Source organism: Pecten maximus, chromosome 13 (genome assembly GCF_902652985.1).
Source record: "Pecten maximus chromosome 13, xPecMax1.1, whole genome shotgun sequence".
Classification (NCBI taxonomy): Eukaryota; Metazoa; Mollusca; class Bivalvia; order Pectinida; family Pectinidae; genus Pecten; species Pecten maximus.
The window spans coordinates 30,786,133-30,810,592 of NC_047027.1; the positions used below are offsets into that span (position 1 = coordinate 30,786,133).

The 24,460-nt window shown below is 37.2% G+C and overlaps 2 protein-coding genes across 3 annotated transcripts; one reads left to right on the plus strand and one right to left on the minus strand.

The window, feature by feature from the left end:
* Nucleotides 1–1,114: 1,114 nt before the first annotated feature.
* LOC117341040 lies at nucleotides 1,115–10,058 on the plus strand. 2 transcript variants are annotated; one of them, XM_033902857.1, is made up of 3 exons: nucleotides 1,115–3,162; nucleotides 3,665–3,986; nucleotides 5,793–6,723. In XM_033902857.1, the coding sequence occupies exons 1-2, from the start codon at nucleotides 1,605–1,607 to the stop codon at nucleotides 3,844–3,846; spliced, it is 1,740 nt and encodes a 579-aa protein (XP_033758748.1). In that variant the 5' UTR covers nucleotides 1,115–1,604; the 3' UTR covers nucleotides 3,847–3,986; nucleotides 5,793–6,723. The 2 variants fall into 2 exon arrangements, with proteins under 2 accessions (XP_033758748.1, XP_033758747.1); XM_033902856.1 differs by having other exon boundaries at nucleotides 1,117–3,162; nucleotides 5,793–10,058.
* A 3,755-nt stretch (nucleotides 10,059–13,813) lies between these two features.
* Nucleotides 13,814–17,766, minus strand: LOC117341041. Its single transcript, XM_033902858.1, has 5 exons — nucleotides 17,010–17,766; nucleotides 16,694–16,762; nucleotides 15,856–15,993; nucleotides 14,541–14,636; nucleotides 13,814–14,246 (listed from the first exon to the last, which is right to left on the minus strand). The coding sequence occupies exons 1-5, from the start codon at nucleotides 17,429–17,431 to the stop codon at nucleotides 14,180–14,182; spliced, it is 792 nt and encodes a 263-aa protein (XP_033758749.1). The 5' UTR covers nucleotides 17,432–17,766; the 3' UTR covers nucleotides 13,814–14,179.
* Between the last annotated feature and the right edge of the window lie 6,694 nt (nucleotides 17,767–24,460).

The following is a 24,460-nucleotide window of genomic DNA, read 5'->3' on the forward strand; positions in this document are numbered from 1 at the left end:
TGAGACACAGTGGATATATACCGAAGGAATTACCTGTAGCACGTGCACCCACCTTATATTGTACTGCCTCTCAGTACACACATTACACGTGCTACAGATACATTGTAGTTCATACAAAGTATAGTCATAATTCAATGAAACATTTTGTAAAATAACAAGAAATTCTAATTTTCTAAAAGTAATTGTGCATTCCTGGACAGTAACAGATTATGCTCATGCTATTTCACGAATTGAGTGACTCTGACGATTTTCGTACATTTCTATCTTAGTTACCTGTAGATCTGACAGTACGACCTTACAGTAACGTAGTTACTTACGTTTAGTTTTAGCTGTACGACCTGGCAGTATGTTAGTGAGAATCATCAGACTTGTGTCTCCTTTTAAATTGACGAAAAGAGAGTGACACTATAATTTACGTTGCTATATCATCCTTTAAATTATTTAAAATACATATCAAGGTTGCCTGTGTATATGTTGTAGGTGTACACGATGTTGCTACAAGACGGATCCGAGTAGAGAGACATGCACAGGCTGAACCTGAAGATGGAGACAACGACAACGACGATGACGACGACGATGATGATGAAGAGGATGGGGATCCGATAAAAACGTCAAATAACATGGGTGATGGTCAAAGATTTGGTCAGCAAATTGGAAGTGGAGGCCAAAATACATGGTCTGATAAAGGGATAAAGAGCAAAAATTTACAAAATACCGCTACAGCCATCCAAAGCCAAACTGGTACTGCAACCAAATCAAACCCAGCGGCGGCGGCGACACAGACGCATTGGAGTGGAAATCAAAAGCATCGCAAGGTTCATCGACAGGCGCATCGTCCAGCTCAGCATCGCGTTCAACGTCAACATTTTCAAAATCATCAAAAAAACTTCAGACCAACAACATATAATCGACGCTCTCATCACCAACCCCATTACCAGTCAGCGAGACGAATGGGAGGGAATACAGGTAGCAAGACCTTCTCTAACGGAAACATAATACAGAAACAAAACACGAAAGTAGGACAGAACAGTAACGCGAATATGGGAGGAAACAATCGCGCCGCGAATTCATTAAAAGTTAACCAAGCTAGTAATAACAAGCCACCGCGGAACACTCAAAATCGTCGAGTCATTCATAACCGCAGACCACACAATACTTGGAATGACGCCGCTAGCCAAACCAGTCAACCTAGCCGACAACAGCGGAGATTTAATTGGAGAAATAGAGGATTGACGATTAATCAGCCACAAAGTACCTTAAAACCAGTGACACCAAAAACCACTTCTGCAACCAGTGTTACTAGAAGCTGGGATCACGTCACACGGCAAGTATCCCCTCAGCCAATATACACAACATCTCCTCCACCAGTAATACGACAAAACGTCAAGTCGGCCGTAGTACATAACAGATGGAACAACCATCGCTTGGGAAATACAATCAGCAACAAAGTTAAAACTGTGTCTACAAGTAAAGAAGTGAACAGTCGGCCATCTTATACACGTTCCAACTCTCCACACAGTACTAAACCCCAACTACACACTAAGCACACTTCTTCAACTTCCCCTAGATGGCAGCGGACGAACAACAGGTTTAATCGAAATCAAATGAACAATCGCTTTCAAGCGAGGAATCAGTGGAATAATAAAAGACAGCAGCAATCGTCCTCAGTTGGTATCGTTTCACAACAGCGCTCATATCAGAATGCCAAAGCTGCACGACACTCTCCCGTTCAAGGCGACACAAGAAGACAATCTCCTGCTCGTGGCGAGTTCATAGCCTCATCTGTAAAACAATCAAGGAAGCCCAACAAAGCGGTACAGGGTGTTAAACGCTTTCCGGTGGACCAATCATCACACAACTCACAGACTGCTGAACTCCAAAGTCCAGATAACCGGTTTTCAAATGCTGTGTATCCCAATCACGTTAAGACTCCCCAGAGAACAATGTATAGACCCAAAACAAAATATTTCAACTCCAGAAGTGGAACAGTGAATATGGATGCTTCTCCGGGGGCTTCTAAATATACAGCATCTAGAGCAGGACTTTCCTTTCCATCTAGTTTACCAAGGACTGGATCATCGACTGGTGCCACTAAGTGGAGTGCCCCTACATCGCAGGGAACCACAACATACAACCATAGAACCAAACAGTCATCGTCTGGCCAAGTCAATAATAGGAGGTTTGTTCCATCGTCGAACGTGGCAACCCTTTCCACATCTTCCCGTCGGTTTACCCCACAACAGGCTCAGGTGGATAACGTATCAAATGCCCGTCGAGGTTATCAGCAGATTAACACACGCACTCAGGAAGTCTACGGAACCACCGGAAATAGCCAGATTAAGAAACAAATGCCAGTTGATTCCACCACTAACAATAGGGAATCACCAGCAACTCCATCATTAGTATCCGGGTCTCTAAACCAATGGTCAAATCCAGCAACATCTCAAAAAATTGAGTCCGAATCGTCACCACCGAATACACGAATTAAACCAGCTCGTTCACCTTCTGAAGCCCTGAGTGGATCTGTATCGGAGTCATCTTCGCCAACATTAATATCCCAAAATGCATGGAGCTCTTCTTTCAATAGAAATACACCACATCATCAACAACAACAGGAACCATCGTCCGACAGAAATGTGCCTACCTCTGTTGTGAAATCAGTACAAGCCACACACAGCGTGGAAGAATCAGCTATCGCACCTGCTGTTAAAACAGAGTCATCTCAGCCATATGGCCAATACCAAGAAATAAGAGATCAGCAGCCGTCCACATTATCTACCGCCAATAACTGGGACAGTAAATCTACGTCAATATCGGCGACATCTTTTGTTCCCAACACTGCTACGAGAACATCTGTAAAGCACCAATCTATGGTGACACTTTTTAATGAGAATGAGCCAATACCATCGTTTGAGGCAATGGGTCTCGCAAGGCAACCATCAGAAACGTGGTCGGCACCAAATAATGTAGAACTGTCATCAATTTCTCCTAGAAAGATCTCTCCTAAGATAGTTAACACACAGTCTCCTAATACTGTTCATAAATCATTAGCTAGACATTTAATTCGGGAAGGTACGATGGAACAGGTTACAAAAACAAAAATAGAAGGGAATCCCATATTGAAGAAGAAGCAAATATCGAAAATGCCAGCTACAAATGAAGGTAAAGTACCTCATTAAAAATGCAATCTATGTACGAATATGTGTTTTTATCTTAATAAAAATGCATATAATTCTATGGGAAATTTAAACCACGAATTTGATTATTGTGTGGATTTTTATTCTATGTATAAAGCTTCTATGAATTGTTATTGTTGTTGTTGATATTAAAACTGATCGAACTAAAATTTAGCACCTGCATTTATTGATTGTGTTATGCATATCAAACACAAGCATGTTGTGGTAAGCTAGCAAACTTAACTCAGATTTCGGTATAATACAATAATTGAATAAAGAGTAGCTCTAAATGTTTAGCTCAATTTTATGTCATGGATGCATGACGTCATCAACGTGTATTTGAAAATATATCTACAATTGCCTTAAGCACAGATTAATGTTAACATTATGACATGCCAGTGGTCTATCTGTATAAAATGAGATATATCAATCATTGTAAAAGCTAACCTTGTATACACGTATACCAATTTGGTTATTTCCTTATTCAGGTAGCACTTTCGACCACATTTCCGTCAATGGTCTATCCACGAAAAAACCACAACAAATCTACTTTTCGAAAAATATAGACTCTAAACCACAAACCGTCAACCATGGTGCTTCCGAAGGACCGATAGTAGCAGCAGGGAATTCTAAAGATATGACATTCTTTTCCTCCGACACTGAATATTAATGGCGGAAATGCGAACAAACCAAAAACGAAGCCTAATATTGCCACAACCCCAAGCAGTTTGGTTCCTTCTCCTCTTGAAAGTCCATTGTTACACCAACAACAACAACACCATCAACAACAACAACAATCCTTTATTCAAGGTAAGTAGCTATCATTTAACTGCTGATTTTCTTGAAGAGTTTATCCCCCTGTTATTACGATATACATATTGACAAAAACAACGGAAATAAAACATTGTTCCTGTGTTAAAAAATTGAAATAAAAAGGAAGAATCTAGAAGATTATGGATTGTATACATGTTTGTTACAACACAGTGTTATCTGAATTTATAAGTAATGTTTTGACAGTAAACATGTATATGTGTGTTGTAATTTGATGTCACACAATGAGTGGTTGTTTAATATGGCGTTTTTTTCATTCGAGTTAGTCATTTTTTAACACACGAAAATGATAAAAATCCGATATACATCAACCGCGAGTTTGTGTTAACATTTTCTACCATAATAAAAAAATTACCCGAGGATGAATTGACCCCAGTGAGTTTTGTTAACGATATGATATAGGACGTAAGAATGTAACATGTAGTGAAATGTCACTAATTCATATGCAAATCTGACAAAAATATATGAAAATGTTATAATGAATTACAAATTATAGTAAGTCATTAACAAGTTTGTTATCTTGAAAGCATTACATTGATATACGTTGTAGATCTATATGAAAAAATCATTAAAAAAAAAACAAGTTACTTTCTGCTTTTGCGACCGCGTGAAGTGGTCTTCACGTATACGCTAATAAAAATAGCATAAAACATTAAAAGTAGTTCCGGTCAAAGTTGAGCGTGTCAGTCATCAAAAAGCATTAACTGTATGTTTATAAAAACAATGAAAAGTTAATGCCATTGGAGTTGAATAATACTCGCCGACTGTGGTAGAAATACTATATATATATATATATATGTACATGAAATTGAAATCTGTCCTTGCGAAGGTGAATGTATAAAAAAAAAATAACAAAAAACAGACTTTGCCGACAAGTTCAGTCCGCCTGAAGAAGCCTGAGAGGGCAGAAATGCCTTGCGGCCAAGTCTTTTTTTTTTTTTTTTTTTTTGTTATTTTATATATATACATGTATATATTTCTCTCGGTACAACTACGACAGGAAATTCAAATCTACATCTTCGGATCACCAACACTAGTATATATGATACATTGTGCTAATATGTACAATTCGTATCCATGTATGTAAATACATTGCGATCCAGGTATTCATATATCATATTAAAGACGACTTCCACAATGATCATGTCAGGGTATCGGGCCGTGCATCACTGCGGCATTGAAACGTTCTTTCTAAGGACGCCGATGTGGCGCAGCGGTATAGGCTGCGGATATTTCTGGCTAGGCGATTGGGTGCCGTAGATCTTGAGTTCGAGGCCCGGTCAGGGCACGGGTCAAAAAGTGGTGTTCCTTCGTCATTTGTGTTTCTAAGCTATATATCTATTTATTAGCACAATGTATCATATACACTATGTGTTGGTGATCCGAAGATATAGATTTGAATTTCCTGTCGTAGTTGTACCGAGAGAAATATATATGATATATGTACAATTCGTATCCATGTATGTAAATACATTGCGATCCAAGTATTCATATATCATCTTATAGACGACTTCCACAATGATCATGTCAGGGTATCGGGCCGACCATCACTGCGCCATTGAAACGTTCTTTCTAAGAACGCCGATGTGGCGCAGCGGTATAGGCTGCGGATATTTATGGCTAGGCGATTGGGTGCCGTAGATCGTGAGTTCGAGGCCCGGTCAGGGCACGAGTCAAAAAGTTGTCTTCCTTCGTCATTTGTGTTTCTAAGCTATATATATATATATATATCAGCTTCATATCATTTAGAAATGATACAATCTTGTTTTGTTTGATTTTCTTCAGGACCGAAAGAAGTTGAAAGTGGTTCTAGAATAACGGTAGTCTCACGTACTGCCCCCGACACATCCAGAGCTACATCCCTTACTGCTCACGACACGTCTAGGAGTGCCTCACCTACCGCTCCCGACACGTCTATAAGTGCATCACCTACTGCTCCCGACACATCTAGAGCTACATCCCTTACTGCTCCCGCCACATCTAGAGTTAAATCACCTACCGCTCCCGACACATCCAGAGATACATCCCTTACTGCTCCCGACACGTCTAGAAGTGCTTCACCTACTGCTCCCGACACCTCGAGAGGTGGTGCATTATCTACCCTCAATAGTTTATCAGCCACTTTGCATGACAGGTCCAAAACTGAACCAGCTGTTGCTACAGGTATATTCAGGTCTACCTCATTTGTTGCAACAGACACCTTACAGTCAGGACTTTCAGGACAACAACGCCACCAAAGCTCAGTATCTAGTTTATCTGCTTTGGACCATCCCGAAACAGTCAACTTTCCAAATCTTGATACGGCAGCTTCGCTACCAAACACAATTAGCATTACAGAAAGAAATATAAAGACAGCATCATTTAGCAATCAAGATAAAAATTCAGCTTCGACTACGGGAATATTTTCTGCAAATCAAGGGAATAAAAATAGCGTATCTTCCCCGCCCCGAGAATCGCAACGATCAACATCCGGGTCTGTTTCCATAAGTAAGCCAAACAAAGTACAAGATAGTTTAACTGAGAATACCTTGGAGAAAGTGAAGATTTCCGGGTCACTTTCAACCGGCCAAGAAGACAATGGACCACGTCTGAGTCAACAATCGATGGTTTTACATCATAATATTGACGTCATACAGTCAGGAACCAATAGTATTAATCAGGGTGGAGCCTCACTAAGCACAGCACCATCTGGTGTCGACGTCAGTCACACGAATACAGCATATGAAACGTCCCGACCGGACAATTCACAGCAATTACAGCAACCAGCATTACAACCTGTATCTTTTATAGATTCCATCAATAAAGAAATGGCGGAGTTAACAGCACAAAATAGGATACCTTCTGCCAACCATGAAAAGAAAATTCGGGTTATTGTCCCTAAAAATAACAATGAATGGGATACCATTGTTCCCTCTGTACCTAATATATTGGCGTCTATGGGAAGACCAAAACTCTCATTCGGTTTCGACCCTGGAAACACAGTGCAACAAATCAAACGTATCCCTATAAATGATTTAAATAATAAAGTGATTCCCACAGATAATGTTTATAAGAAATCAAAACAATCTAATGTTCAATCAATTTTAGATATGGCATTTGGAACATCCAATTATGTAACGTCTGGAAAACGACGTGAGAAAACGATAGCAGAAAATACAAATTCGGGAAAAACTGAGTACGAATCATCAAAAATTGATTTTGTACAGTATAATACCGTGGACCGGAGACAAGCACAATCAGATCCCATAAAAGATGTACAAGAAATGTATGGCGTATTCAGTGGTGCATTACCAAACTTTGGCCAATCACCCTTTAACGTTGGTCTTCCCGGGGACCAAGTCTACATACCGACCTTATTAATGACACAACAGCAAAAACTAGGATCCCAGCCGACAGAAAAGAACATAGTACGTGACCAACTCTCAGGAAGACTTGAAGCGTCGCCAATGGACACTGGTAGAAAACAGCAGGACGGTAAAACAATAAGTAGCCAAACAGTTAATCAAGTGATTGATCGCCTACCTACCAGGCACCAAAGGGAGAATAACAAAGACTCAGTATTAAACGCTAATGATAGATTAACTTCCAATAATGAGGTAAATACCGGTTTACAGAAACATCTTGGGAGACGTATTCAGCAAGACTCTGCTGCCGTAAACAGTGTAGGTCTTTCCCAGCCAGTCAAAGGAACACCACAAAGTGTCGGGGTGATGACCTCTTCGACAGTCGCTACAACTGTGGCGCCGGCTTTCCCCACTCGCAAATTAACGACATCTCATGTCATTCTTGAGCGGCTCTTCGACTATAACGCTCTGGTTACCACGACTCCCCTACCAGTAACGAGAAATAGAGATGCTGTTTACACACAAATGAAGAATGGTCCTTTTGTGGAAGGAAATAAGGTTACCGGAGCCTTAAAAGATCTGACTACTACGTCTGTGAATCAGAATAACGTGATTGATAATACAAAAAAAATCTCCGGACCGCCTAAAGACGGAAAGGAAATGACCGTACCAGAGAAACAAAATGTTAGATCTACTTTTAATGGAAATGAAAATGTATTTACAACTCGCGTCACGAAAACGGAAACCATAAATACACTAGGAAACACAAAAGCCTCCAACCCAGAAAGTCGAAGCTTGGTTACTTTCTCCAACCAGCATCAGCCTAGCTTTGTTTCCAACAGTCACAACAAGATACGAAATACCGCCATGCCAGGTTGGAATGCTGACTATTCTGTAGCGAACAGTTTATCAGGGTTTGGAAATTTAGATTTAAAGGTAGAAAGTGCCATTAAAACTAAAATCCCTTCATCATCTACTGGTATATCCGGAGAAGGTAAAGGCGCTGAGACCATTAATCAGAAGAATGTAGGTTCTTCGGTTCAACCTTTGACTGTTACGCCTATCGTCGTGGGCACAAACGGAAAATCGTTAATTGAGAAAGTGGTTACTGGTGATACCAGTTTAAGTAGCGTTAGCAAGAACAATGCCAAAACTCAAGCGAAATCAACAGAAACAAAAGGCAACGAGCCTGCTACAATCAGTCTGAGTAATCCGTCGGGTGGGCAAATTATTAGTGGCGACTCAAGCTCGATCAGCCTGGTGTCACGTAACACGCTGGAGTATGGCCTGGACAAAACGGCAAAAGACAGTCAGGACCAACTCAAGCCAACAGGAAAACATGGAATAACAGCTAATACACAAACTGTTTTCTCTGTTCCACCCAGAGCGGGAAATGGTAATATCAATGACCAGAAAACCGAAAAGATAGAAGCAAATGTTGGAAAAACGAGCAAATTTCAAAATGCCGGAAAAAATCTAAACAAATTTTCTTCGGATAAAAGGAACTTCTTAAGACACCATGGAATGAATGCAGATTTCAGAGATCCAGGATTACATAGTTTAAGCATTGGCTCCTCATTTGGAGATGTTAGAGGGGAAAGCAGAAAATTACCGGCAAAGGCAAAGTGGCCAGTAAACAAGAAACAAAATAGAAAGTCTTCATATAAATTCAGTCGTGTTGTAAAATCCGGTCTTAGAAAGAATAGACCCAACAGAACACCTCTTCCTTCTTCCAGGCTCCAACACAAGAAAAGTTATCGAACAGCAGGTACAATAAGGAGGAGGCATCACTATAAGACGGGTTGATAAATACATTTAACAGAGGGAAATGTTATATAGCACAAGGGAGGGTATTCAGTCTCATTGTATTTCAAATTCTATTATGTTTATTTTCATGAACATTTTTGGCACGTAACTGATTACGGTTGAGGCCGTCTTCTCAATCTAAACTGATAGAGAGATACTTTCTTATTGAGAGAAGTGGCAGGAACGGAAACAATCCGTTTAATAGAAAAATCAGAAAAAGAGGTTACGTAAGGATTGGAAATAAAGTTGTACGTATCAAAATTTTGTGATGTCATCTTCCGATATGAAAACTTAGCAATCATTTATTATTCTTGTATATCTTTTCTGATACAGGTGACTAGGATGGAATACCTTAACAGGTTTAGTAGAGTATTAGTCATTGTAACAGCATCACTTGTTTATCCACATACAAAGCAAGTATGCGTGAAAACAGCAGGTCCTCATAAGGAAAGTATGCTTACCGGAAACACTAACACAGGTCACGTGGTCAATGCTAGCACGTGATGTTAACAAACATATGAACTTAACGATTCTACGGAACATACATAGATTAATATGTAATAACACAACAAAAAAACAATAGCATAACATGACCACGAACATGCGAGTTGTTGATTTTCACGAGAGCATTTTCATCTTTATATTCAGATTTTATTTTTTTATAAAAATAAAATGTTACGGAAAAAAACTGTATTAAATGAAATATCAAAGTGATAACTATTTTGTTGTTAATAATATTACTAGTTAGACTGACATTATTTTGAAATAACTTCATTCTAATATATAACATTTTAGCTTGTTATTGAGCATATCTGAGTACCAAACATAGCTGTTATTCAGATTACTGTATATCGAAATAAAATTCAGTTTCAATAAATACTTTTGTTTCATAGACATGCCAGAATGTGTTTTTCTTATTAATCAGTAATTCATTTCCCTTTATTTGTTTTCCGGCTTTTTGTAGGAAATAATATATAGAGGATATCTAACAGTGTCTTCAGTAATACCAAATATATTTCACGAGTGGGGCTAATATTTTCCAGGCACTCGTGAAAAATATCAAAATATTAGCCACACGAGTGAAATATATTTGGTATTACTGAAGACACTGTTAGATATTCTGTTTATTACATTTGTTATCAACGAAAAACCTACCCCGTATGCTAGCAAGGCCTAATATAAACAAAAAAGTAGTTCCCCTGTCCAGGTGCTGACATATATGTCGGGCTTTCTGATTGGTCAATTATTTTGGTATTTTCTAATCGTTAATTTGATTGGTCAAATAAGCAAAAGTGATATTTTTCACTAGTGAAAAATATCACTTTTATAGAATAAATAATTTTTGATATTTCACTGGTAAAAATGTAATATATATTTCCTCTTTGTTATATTCCATCTCGACAACCTGACAATACGTCCCGACCTACACCCATATCGATCAGTCGGATATATAGTTTCCGGACAAAGCGCTGACGATACATTGAGTTTTGTTTGGGGTTTTTTTCTGAGTACAGAACCAACTGTATCAAACGACGGACGAAGATCTGACAGACGACATCGATGAGATAATCAAATCCTTTAAAATCTAAGCAAACACATACATGCATTACGCTGCTCATTATTGAGTATGTATATGCGGTACTGTAAGGGGGATTCGATTTCAGAATACCCCTAATTTATATCACGTTTTACTTGTTATATCAAACATGTAACAGTATTCAACTATCTGTCCATACGACTTCCTATATCTTGTTATTTTGGAGGTAGCTTCTCTTACCAATCACTCGCCGATATGACGTCACTGATGGACGCACACTCGGTCACTGTGTAACAAAGGTTGACTTAATCCAACCCCGCTAGGTATAAAGCCCAGGATATCTCTAGCCTAGCGGTACATTACGGCTAGTATTTACCAGGTTTACGCTTGCAAGTAAAGTTATCGTTGTTAGATTATACAGAGGCCATTATTTCTAAAGTCACAATATTACAAGAATAATAACAACCACAGTGTTAGTTAGTTTGTATTGCGCCCTACTGGAGTCTATTATGATTTGCTTAAACATAGTTTAAATAGCTAAAATACCTCCAGGAAAGTGAAGCTGACAACAGTTGACCGACCACGACTTAACGTCCGGCTCTTTTTACACAAATGAAGTACCTAAGTGAATCTAATATGTTTTAGTAGTTCTTTCTGACTAAGATATTGAAGACAAGCACATAATTTTAGCATAGATTTGATGTACAATATCTGTTCTAGTGAATTGTTCCCAAAAAGTTTCTTTGCTTGGTTGAGTATTGAGAGACATCTAGGGGGATAATGTCGAATTTTAACTAGAAATAGGTATCTACATATCTGCACAAGAGTAGTCATGTAATGTACCAAAAAATACCAATAAGTAGATGTTAATAGTTTCTTCTTTTGATAAACTTTGTGGTAGATTGTAGATAGTTAAACAAATAATAAAACCTGAAAAAATAGCCACGCTCTTATGGTCACAAGTGTCTATAGCACACGATAGGAGCATTTGTTTGAACGGATTTGACTTCATATAGGTAAAAACCATATTATGTTTGACCTTGCAAATGGCGGTTGTGAATTATATTGCATAAATATGGCATAAAATGAGGCATTTCAATTAATAGCAATGCTCCTGTATCATACTTTAAAGATATATGATCATAGTAAGAGGCAGTTTTCAGAAATAGGCACCTTTCACCCAAAGCTCAGCGGTTGAACAATTTTCCCCTAAAAACAGTCGTCTTGTCAGGTCGAAACTTCTTGAAAGCGTCTAAAAGTGACATTATTGGTGTTGGAGTAACTCCATATATGTCATATTTGCGGGATATTACATATACACCGACATTTGCATTTCAAGGTCAAAATATAATCAGTCAAATTTGGTCAAACCAATGCTCTTATTTTGTGCTTTAGGCACTTGTGAGTAAATGGGCAAGGCTGTTGTGCAAAACATGTGATACAAATGAGCTAGTTGTGTCCGCCTGAAACATGCATTTTTCGCATATTATGTTAAAATTTACAAAAAGCTTAACAAATTTCATGTCAGCAGCAAAGCCAACGATTTGCGATGATACATACTAAAAGTTGATCCAGTTATTTGTGTTAAATAGCATCATACATACTAGGCATATCTTACTGGATTTGGTGTTTAGACACCATTTCAGCATTTAATTGCATTCTGTTTCCATCCTGTTAAAAAACGCCCGCTGCATTATAGGAAAATAGTGTACATTGTATCTAGTCAGGAACATTTCTTGATAAAGTTAGGTTTTACTTCTGATCCATTGATAAAGTTAGGTTTTACTTCTGATCCATTGATAAAGTGAGGTTTTACTTCTGATCCATTGATAAAGTGAGGTTTTACTTCTGATCCATTGATAAAGTTTGGTTTTACTTCTGATCCATTGATAAAGTTAGGTTTTACTTCTGATCCATTGATAAAGTTCGGTTTTACTTCTGATCCATTGATAAAGTTAGGTTTTACTTCTGATCCATTGATAAAGTTAGGTTTTACTTCTGATCCATTGATAAAGTTTGGTTTTACTTCTCATCCATTGATAAAGTTTGGTTTTACTTCTCATCCATTGATAAAGTTAGGTTTTACTTCTGATCCATTGATAAAGTTAGGTTTTACTTCTCATCCATTGATAAAGTTAGGTTTTACTTCTGATCCATTGATAAAGTTTGGTTTTACTTCTCATCCATTGATAAAGTTTGGTTTTACTTCTGATCCATTGATAAAGTTTGGCTTTACTTCTGATCCATTGATAAAGTTAGGTTTTACTTCTGATCCATTGATAAAGTTTGGTTTTACTTCTCATCCATTGATAAAGTTTGGTTTTACTTCTCATCCATTGATAAAGTTTGGTTTTACTTCTGATCCATTGATAAAGTTAGGTTTTACTTCTCATCCATTGATAAAGTTTGGTTTTACTTCTGATCCATTGATAAAGTTAGGTTTTACTTCTGATCCATTGATAAAGTTTGGTTTTACTTCTCATCCATTGCGCGTTAAACTGCTTACACATGTTGACGTGCATTGTTTTTAATTTAAAAAAAAAACAACATATAAAATCTGGCAGTTAACTATACGGGAAAATGTTGCGCCATGGGATTTTCCTGACCATATGTTAACTAATACTGCACATATCTTCGTTCACTTGACCTCTCTGATGGACCGGAAGCTGCGGCCATTCGTTGTACACGGTTACTATTACAATGTATCAAAACAAATTCCTTAATACATTATTGAACGATTGATTCAAGAAAGACTTGCTATTGTTACACCTGATAACTACAGCTTCGTGATTGTTATAGGGGTGAAATTAGCATGATTTGGTTTGGGAGGATGTATACATGTATAAAGACCTGGTCTTAATTATCATAGGGAGTTGTGTACACGCGTACTGTATGTAACTTTTTTTCTGTGGTAATAAGTTTTAATAAGTTAGGTTAGTAATAAGTTTTCAGAATTTTTTTCGGTTGGTTTCTCAGTCAAAGAATGTTTTGTGCATCCAAATATTGTATCTTAGTGACTTAAAAGCGATATCTTTAAATGCGAGATGCAAAACCAAATCGTTCCATTCATATAATATTCAGGATATGTTTCATCTAGGTAAATAAAACAAAGGGCGTTATTGGTGATATGTTCAAATTGTTTATTACAAATATTGGCTATATACAACTATAGGTATCCTAATTATGTACACTATATCATCAACATTCTTAACATAATATACATGTGTAGCTATACAGCTCTCATTCTAAAATGTCACATTTATGTTCTTGAAATCAATGTTACGGATACAATACTAGACAGTGATATCAGGATTCATCCTTCAGTGTGGAATGGATTTGAAATAGAGGTGAAGACTTAGCCTGACCGCTCTCAACTAGACAGAATTTCGCGCAAACATTGGCATTTATGTACATATATCTATAACATTTTTACAAGTTAAAGCTTAAACAGGATTTTAGGTATTTCAGACCTCGAGTATATAACTCTACATTGGCTCTTGGATTTCCTGTGCGGCGTCCTCATCCAGGTACATAAGGACAGGGAGGAATTTTCTGTAACGAAATGTATATATATGTTACTGATGGTACATGTAGTATACTGAGTACTAGTTCGCTAAAAGAAATTATCATTATTACATTATTACACTAAAAATCCATATAAAAAGTGAAAACGACAATAATACACAGGGTCACATACTACATGTGGCTATAACACGGACAATTTGAAAGTGGATAGTTACGGAATTGTTTGTGGGCGCATGCGTGGAGGTTGTCAGGGAACAGTAAAGATATACTTTGTACAGCACGTGAATGTCAATGACAATGTAAACTATTTGTTATACCTACATTACGGTGGCTGGAAGTTTCGTCGTACTCGTGTCCTTTTGTCGAGACGCGTTTGATGGAACATCTTCATCGGTAACTTTCTGGATCTTCAATACCCTGTGACACACATAAGGATGTTTACTTCGTAAATTAGACTTCAATACCCTGTGACAAACATTTAAGCATTGAGGTTGATTTTTTTTTTATTTGTAGCGGATTCATACAGTTTGCAAAAAAAATTCTTTTCATACCCCGATGAAAATAGAAAAAATAAACCTCAATGCTTATGATTAATTTCAGTTAATTGTCTTTTTTTTTAATTTAAAACATGTTTTATGTACAATTTTACGGGTTTTATTTGGGATTCTTTTTCTCAAATCAATACGCAACGTCAATTGTCGTATTGTGACGTCACATTTTTCGCGCCATTCTCGGAATTTCTTTCATAGAAGAATGAAAAGAATTTTTTCGACCAATCACATTTTAGTATTTACCATGAAAACTATTAATTATAAGGAGGTTTACTTCGTAAATCAGAATTCAATACCCTGTGACAAACATAAGGGGGTTTACTTCGTAAATCAGACTTCAATACCCTGTGACACACAGAAGAGGGTTTACTTCGTCAATCAGACCACTCGGTATATTAACTAGCTATATGTGAACATGTGTGACAATGGTGGTGATATATGCTGTGGTTTACAATCAATACAGCACAATAAAAATGACCTCGATGTTTGGTAAAGTGTAATACACATGAATGACATTGAACAAAGAAAGAATCAGTGCTTGTCAGGACACGATAGACAAACATTTTCACTTGACTTACGATTGTAAAGAAACATATAAATAAGTAATTGCTAAAACCTTCAACCTGAAGAATACATACCATACAGTATGTGTTTGGAAATGAAAGATACCGAAGAATTCGGATTTTTTTTTTTTTTGATGTTTGGTCAGTTCCAGTTAACGTAAATGTGGGCGGAGTTTGAATAACCCACCGATGCTTAACAGACAGAATTCATATTTTTCGCTTCAATCCAGTTCCGTTCGTTTTTGCATTACGCCTTACATACGGTTGTAATCAATCAAGTCGGGCTTTGTTTTTGTTTTGTTTTGTTTGTTGTTTAAGGGGGGGGGGGGAGAGGGGTGGGGGGGGGTGTAGAGATATCGTATACGTAGATACTACGGGTTTGATATTACACAATGTTGTCCTTACCAACAGAGCTTTTTGTTTCTTTGGGTTTTTTTTCATGTTTTGTTTTTCTCTGTGTGTGTGTGTGTGTGTGAGTGTGTGTGTGTGTGTGGTTATAAAAGATTGATATATGACACTTACATTTGACATTTATTGATCACGGTGTCCACAAATACCACAGGACCATCTGGCGTGGTCGGTAACGGTTTACAGACCAATCGCGTCTCATCATTTTCATCATTCACAGTCCGAAATCTCACAGCAGGCCTTCTGACAACTCTGTGTTGATAAAAATCAAAATACATCAAAGTTCAGTTATCTTATGCCAAGTGCGATTTATTTTATAGTGAATGTATATTATACAATTCTTGTTGTCGCTATTTCTTTAAGTACTAAAGGGAACTTTCTCAAAGTTCATATATAAGTTTCCCTTGGTCCCCACTTGTGCATATTGCATGGCCGACAGGCAGCCATCTTTGATTTTGACAATTTAAGTTTGATATCGTTATATCTCAGAAAGTCCTAAGGGAGTCTTTTCCATACGATATTCCATATGTAAGTTGTCCTTGGTTCCCACATTGTAGTTATACATATTGCATTTTGTGACCGATCAGAAAACAATGTGTATGACAGGCAGCCATCTTGGATTTTGACAATTGCAGGTTGTTCCACCTATATCGAGTTTTATAAAGCTATCAAATGCTTTGAAGAAAGAGTGAAAGAAGAGAAAAGAAGAGAAAATATCAGTATTTAATTTGACTGATATAGATCTTTCAATGCTGGCCGCCAACATCCCAATGGGGTTTCTTGTTTTTTTTTAAATTCATATCATATTAAAAAAAAAAAAACAGTAAACTGCATTCTGTGATAGATATGACTCACTGTGTGTATGATTTTAAAACTTACTGTCAAATTTTATCTGGACGTAGTTATTTTTAGTGTAGATATACAATATCACCGCGTTACATATATACCTTACCTTTTGTTATTCTTTAACACCTGTAATATCGTCATTGGACTAACATCCTCCGTCACTATGGTAACAACCCTGAAACAAATACAAAACCAATGCAAATAAAAGATCCGTATTGACATTGATATATATTTTTGTGATGATGAAAATAGATAAGCAATTATATTTTTTTTAAATGGAACATTTAAGAATATCTAGGCTTGCTGTCTAAACTAGTCACACAAGCACTGAACAGTTTGCATAGAAACGACAAAATGCTCGATGAAATAAACTTCAATAACACATTCATGCATTCATTTAACTTAAATATAAACATATTTACATTTCACAGCGTTTGCTTCCATACGTTACGATACGGGTATCTTTCTCCAGCCTACTTGGAAATCTCGGACACGACGTGACATTTTTAGGAACTTCCGATATAGTAATACTTCCGGTAGTTGTACCGGACTCCATGATTCCTGGTGTTATGTTTACGACAGAGGAAGCATTATTTTGAGGATCATTTAATGTCCCACCGGTATTACCGGAAGCTGTACTTCCATCAGTTAAAGATGTTGGTGAATTGTTCACGGAACCGGAAGTTCCTGATTCAGTGATGACGAATGCAGTGGTGACGTCAGTTGTTGACTCTGTACCAGGATTAGTAACTTCCTGTCTGGTACTAACAGGCGAAATGTTATTAACAGCTGTCACCGATCTAGAGCTACCAGTTGTAGCCTCGGTTTCAGAACCGGATGTCATGGATCCAGTTCTGGCAGTTGATGCCCCGGTTTCAGATACGGATGCCGTTGGTCCAGTAATAATAGTTGATGACTCGGTTTCAGACCCGGATGTTACTGACACTGTGTTGACACTTGTCGTTAAAACCGTTGAAGACTCGAATTCTGACACAATCGCTGGTTTTCCTGTAATGCTAGGTGTTGTGTCTACATCTGTCGTAGTTGTAGCTGCAGATTCAGGTGATCCAGTTATCACTTGTTCAAAAGTGACGTCAGTGGAGTTTGTGTTGGATGTATCTTGGGTTTCTGAGCTGGTAGCAACTGATGCAATTGTGATAGATTGTGCGTTGGCGGCAGATGGAGGATGATCGTTGAGCTCGGTTTGAATCAGGAACAAAAGTTTGGGGGCCTTTTTTTTTTTAAAAAAAAAAAACGGGAAACCAAATGCTTTTCCGAAAAAAAAATAAACTTCAATAACACCTTCTAGCATTCAAAACTTAAATATAAACAATTTAAAAAAAAAAAAAAAAAAAATTTTTTTTTTTTTTTTTTTTTTTTTTTCCCACAAAAAGGTTTCCCTACGTTAGATACGGTACCCCCCGGTTCGGAACCAAATTTTTGGATTCCAAAAGTTTCTGGAGTTGTCCGGCCCCAGTTTCCGGTGGTTTCCGGGGAAATATTGAGATCTTTTAAACCCCCCGGTTTCCCGAACTGTTTCCTCTTAAAATTTGGAATTGCACAACCGGTTTTTCCTGATCAGTGTGCGTCATTGTCGTAGTTTTTGCTTCCCCCGGGATTAGTAATTCCGTTTCAACCTTTTTTAAAAGTGCCCCGCAGGGAAATTTGGGTTGGTGTAACCCCTTTTGGGTTTTGGGGCCCCTTTTAGAACGACCCTTGGGGTGATAAATTGTGCCGGTTTGGGGAAAAAATTGGGGACCCTTGTTTTAAAACCTGGCCTTCCCCAATCCTGGTTTTGTATTAAAAATGTTTTGGCCTCGTTTTGGCTAAATTCATTTTTTCATTTTTAAAATTTCGGGTTTTTTGTTTGGGGAACCCTTGGTTTTTCTCAAACATAGGGGAAATGGCTTCCAAGGGAGTCGTTTAAAAACATGTATTTCCAATCATTTTTTAAAGGACCCGGGTTTCCACTTTGAGTAGGTTTTTTTTGGGTTGTTGCCGAAAAATTTCCAACCAGTTCGCCAAAAACTTGGGATTATAAACATTAAAAAAAAAAAAAAAGTAATGAAAAGGGTCAATTAAGGGATTTTTCCAAAAACGAGACTTATTCCCCGCTTTTTTTGAAAAAATTTAAAAATTATTTTCTAATTTTTAAAAATTGACTTGTTTAAGTTTCCTTAAAATTTTTTCAAATCCGGTTTTTTCCCCAAAGTTACATTGTATAAAGTTATACTCTACTCCGTGTTATATAGTCTACTCCGTGTTATATAGTCTACTCCGTGTTATATTGTCTACTCCGTGTTATATTGTCTACTCCGTGTTATATAGTCTACTCCGTGTTATATAGTCTACTCCGTGTTATATAGTCTACTCCGTGTTATATACTCTACTCCGTGTTATATAGTCTACTCCGTGTTATATAGTCTACTCCGTGTTATATAGTCTACTCCGTGTTATATAGTCTACTCCGTGTTATATAGTCTACTCCGTGTTATATAGTCTACTCCGTGTTATATAGTCTACTCCGTGTTATATAGTCTACTCCGTGTTATATAGTCTACTCCGTGTTATATAGTCTACTCCGTGTTATATAGTCTACTCCGTGTTATATAGTCTACTCCGTGTTATATAGTCTACTCCGTGTTATATAGTCTACTCCGTGTTATATAGTCTACTCCGTGTTATATAGTCTACTCCGTGTTATATAGTCTACTCCGTGTTATATAATCTACTCCGTGTTATATAGTCTACTCCGTGTTATATAGTCTACTCCGTGTTATATAGTCTACTCCGTGTTATATAATCTACTCCGTGTTATATAGTCTACTCCGTGTTATATAGTCTACTCCGTGTTATATAGTCTACTCCGTGTTATATAGTCTACTCCGTGTTATATAGTCTACTCCGTGTTATATAGTCTACTCCGTGTTATATAGTCTACTCCGTGTTATATAGTCTACTCCGTGTTATATAGTCTACTCCGTGTTATATAGTCTACTCCGTGTTATATAGTCTACTCCGTGTTATATAGTCTACTCCGTGTTATATAGTCTACTCCGTGTTATATAGTCTACTCCGTGTTATATAATCTACTCCGTGTTATATACTCTACTCCGTGTTATATAGTCTACTCCGTGTTATATAGTCTACTCCGTGTTATATAGTCTACTCCGTGTTATATACTCTACTCCGTGTTATATAGTCTACTCCGTGTTATATAGTCTACTCCGTGTTATATAGTCTACTCCGTGTTATATAGTCTACTCCGTGTTATATACTCTACTCCGTGTTATATAATCTACTCCGTGTTATATACTCTACTCCGTGTTATATAGTCTACTCCGTGTTATATAATCTACTCCGTGTTATATAGTCTACTCCGTGTTATATAGTCTACTCCGTGTTATATACTCTACTCCGTGTTATATAGTCTACTCCGTGTTATATAGTCTACTCCGTGTTATATAGTCTACTCCGTGTTATATAGTCTACTCCGTGTTATATAGTCTACTCCGTGTTATATACTCTACTCCGTGTTATATAGTCTACTCCGTGTTATATAGTCTACTCCGTGTTATACAGTCTACTCCGTGTTATATAATCTACTCCGTGTTATATAGTCTACTCCGTGTTATATAGTCTACTCCGTGTTATATAGTCTACTCCGTGTTATATAGTCTACTCCGTGTTATATAGTCTACTCCGGTGTTATATACTCTACTCCGTGTTATACAGTCTACTCCGTGTTATATAGTCTACTCCGTGTTATATAATCTACTCCGTGTTATATAGTCTACTCCGTGTTATATAGTCTACTCCGTGTTATATAATCTACTCCGTGTTATACAGTCTACTCCGTGTTATATAATCTACTCCGTGTTATATAGTCTACTCCGTGTTATATAGTCTACTCCGTGTTATATAGTCTACTCCGTGTTATATAGTCTACTCCGTGTTATATAGTCTACTCCGTGTTATATAATCTACTCCGTGTTATATAGTCTACTCCGCGTGTTATATAGTCTACTCCGTGTTATATAGTCTACTCCGTGTTATATAGTCTACTCCGTGTTACAGTCTACTCTGTGTTATATAATCTACTCTGTGTTATATAGTCTACTCCGTGTTATATAGTCTACTCCGTGTTATATAGTCTACTCCGTGTTATACAGTCTACTCTGTGTTATATAATCTACTCTGTGTTATATAATCTACTCCGTGTTATATAGTCTACTCCGTGTTATATAGTCTACTCCGTGTTATACAGTCTACTCCGTGTTATATAGTCTACTCTGTGTTATATAGTCTACTCCGTGTTATATAATCTACCCCGTGTTATACAGTCTACTCCGTGTTATATAGTCTACTCCGTGTTATATTCTCTACTCCGTGTTATATAGTCTACTCCGTGTTATATAGTCTACTCCGTGTTATATAATCTACTCCACGTTATATAGTCTACTCCGTGTTATATAGTCTACTCCGTGTTATATACTCTACTCTGTGTTATATAATCTACTCCGTGTTATAAACTCTACTCCGTGTTATATACTCTACTCCGTGTTATATAATCTACTCCGTGTTATATAGTCTACTCCGTGTTATATAGTCTACTCCGTGTTATATACTCTACTCTGTGTTATATAATCTACTCCGTGTTGTATAGTCTACTCCGTGTTATATAGTCTACTCCGTGTTATATAGTCTACTCCGTGTTGTATAGTGTACTCCGTGTTATATACTCTACTCCGTGTTATATACTCTATTCCGTGTTATATACTCTACTCCGTGTTATATACTCTACTCCGTGTTATATAGTCTACTCCGTGTTATACAGTCTACTCCGTGTTATATAGTCTACTCCGTGTTATATACTCTACTCCGTGTTATATACTCTATTCCGTGTTATATTGTCTACTCCGTGTTATATAGTCTACTCCGTGTTATATAGTCTACTCCGTGTTATATAGTCTACTCCGTGTTATATTGTCTACTCCGTGTTATATAATCTACTCCATGTCATATAGTCTACTCCGTGTTATAAAGTCTACTCCGTGATTTATAGTCTACTCCGTGTTATATAGTCTACTCCGTGTTATATAGTCTACTCCGTGTTATATAATCTACTCCGTGTTATATAGCCTACTCCGTGTTATATACTCTACTCCGTGTTATACAGTCTACTCCGTGTTACAGTCTACTCCGTGTTATATAGTCTACTCCGTGTTATAAAGTCTACTCCGTGTTATATTGTCTACTCCGTGTTATATACTCTACTCCGTGTTATATACTCTACTCCGTGTTATATAGTCTACTCCGTGTTATATAGTCTACTCCGTGTTATATAGTCTACTCCGTGTTATACAGTCTACTCCGTGTTATATAGTCTACTCCGTGTTATATAATCTACTCTGTGTTATACAGTCTACTCCGTGTTATATAGTCTACTCCGTGTTATATAGTCTACTCCGTGTTATACAGTCTACTCCGTGTTATATAGTCTACTCCGTGTTATATAATCTACTCCGTGTTATATAATCTACTCCATGTTATATAGTCTACTCCGTGTTATATAGTCTACTCCGTGTTATATAATCTACTCCGTGTTATACAGTCTACTCCGTGTTATATAGTCTACTCCGTGTTATAAAGTCTACTCGGTGTTATATAATCTACTCCGTGTTATATAGTCTACTCCGTGTTATATAATCTACTCCGTGTTATATAGTCTACTCCGTGTTATATAATCTACTCCGTGTTATATAGTTTACTCCGTGTTATATACTCTACTCCGTGTTATATAGTCTACTCCGTGTTATATAGTCTACTCCGTGTTATATATTCTACTCCGTGTTATATAGTCTACTCCGTGTTATATAGTCTACTCCGTGTTATATAGTCTATTCCGTGTTATATAATATACTCCACGTTATATAGTCTACTCCGTGTTATATAGTCTACTCCGTGTTATATTGTCTACTCCGTGTTATATATAGTCTACTCCAAATTATAATATAATATAATATAATATATATATTTTATATACATGTAGTATAATTCATGTTATAAATATATAACTACAATTATCATTATCAAGATAAGAAAATAGACCAGTATTTAAAAAGTGAGTACATGGTATTATCTTTAATAGGAGTATACATACATAATTATACTTTATCTTAAAGGGACTCGTCAGTGATTCTCAGAGGATGCAGGTAAGGGCGTAAGAATTGTACCTGCTGCCCCCATTGCATGATCGACTAAGAGGCGACTAAATTTGGGATCTTATCTTTTCTCTTCTTTCTTAACAACTTTCTTCTTCCTAATGTCTCCCTTGACAATGCCTCACTTTTGGCCTTTAGTTGAGCGTTCGCCCCTGTAAGGAAGGCTTTGGGCTCTGTCCCCTAGCCGAGACATACCAGAGTCTTTAAAAATGGTAGTTGCTACTCCTGCGTAGCGCTAAGCATATTTGGAGTGGGACGACTGGTTCGCCCGTTGTCAGTATAATGTGACCGGGTGGGGTGTGCTGCTGGGTGTCTTCGGCAGTACGCTTCAGTGAGGTAGCACTATAAATCGGCAAAAGTTCCGGCCTATCACAAGGAGACTGCACACGAACATACCGCAGCCACCCAAAACACACATACGCACTCACCACACGCATGCATGTCGCACGCACGGGAGGCCGTCCCTAAATGACCTTAGCTGTTAAATTAATAGGACGTTAAACAAAATTAACCAAACCAAACCAAATCAGAGTATGAATCAATCCAGATTGGAAATAGAGATATGTAATAAAATGAAAATATCCTTCTGTCTATATAGAATTCACTACTTACATGCAAACCAAACAGCAAACGCGTGTATTCCAATCACAAAGGTATTGTCCATTCTGGTGGTCATCCTGGAAACTAGTTTGGTCAGTCTTGAAAAAGCTGTTCTGCTTCGGACAAGTCAGTATATATAAGTAACTATGACTCAAATGAAACAGCTTCATTGACGAAAACATGTTGACGTCAATTTTTTTTGTTTTAGATATTCACAAAACCACGATCCTGAACTCCAGATGATCGGGGCCCAAATAGGGGGAAGTGTTATAACTTTTACTAGATTTGGGATAAAAGAACAAGCTTACGTGCTCAATTAAAATTACGAAAATTTTCACATTTTTTATATTTGTTTATTTGATAGGTACATGCAATTATAATTGACCCTGTAACATCAGTTGTGTATATCTGGTCATCTCTGTTAATGAGAAACATCGATTGTGAGTAACACTTATCTGAGTTACACTGATTATGAGTAAAATAATTGAGTAACACGGATTGTGAGAAAAATGATTGTGAGTAACACGGATTGTGAGAAAAATTATTGTGAGTAACACGGATTGTGAGAAAAATGATTGTGAGAAAAATGATTGTGAGTAAAATGAGCGTGAGTAAAATGAATGCGAGTAAAATGAGCGTGATTAACACTAATTGTGAGTAAAATGATTTTGAGTTAAACTAATTGTGAGTAAAATAAGTGTCGGCAACGCTAAGTGTTAATTAAATGATTGTGAGTAAAATAACACAGATTCTAAGTAACACTGACTGGTTGTGAGTAACACAGTAAGTTAGGTACATTGTTAACCATTATTTACACATTTCCATGAAAGAACAGTCCCCTTAGTGTTGGCCTCTAAGTATAATTATGTATAAGTAAATGCGTTATTTATGACCAGAATTGTCAGTTGATGAGTGTGAAGGTCAGTGGTTTAATTGACCACGCAGGTATCCTTCCCGCCGGACTGGACTCGCGGATAGTCTGAACAGCTTCACCATATCATAACATAACAATTAATTCAATGAAATTTTCATAATTATCCAAATTGAAA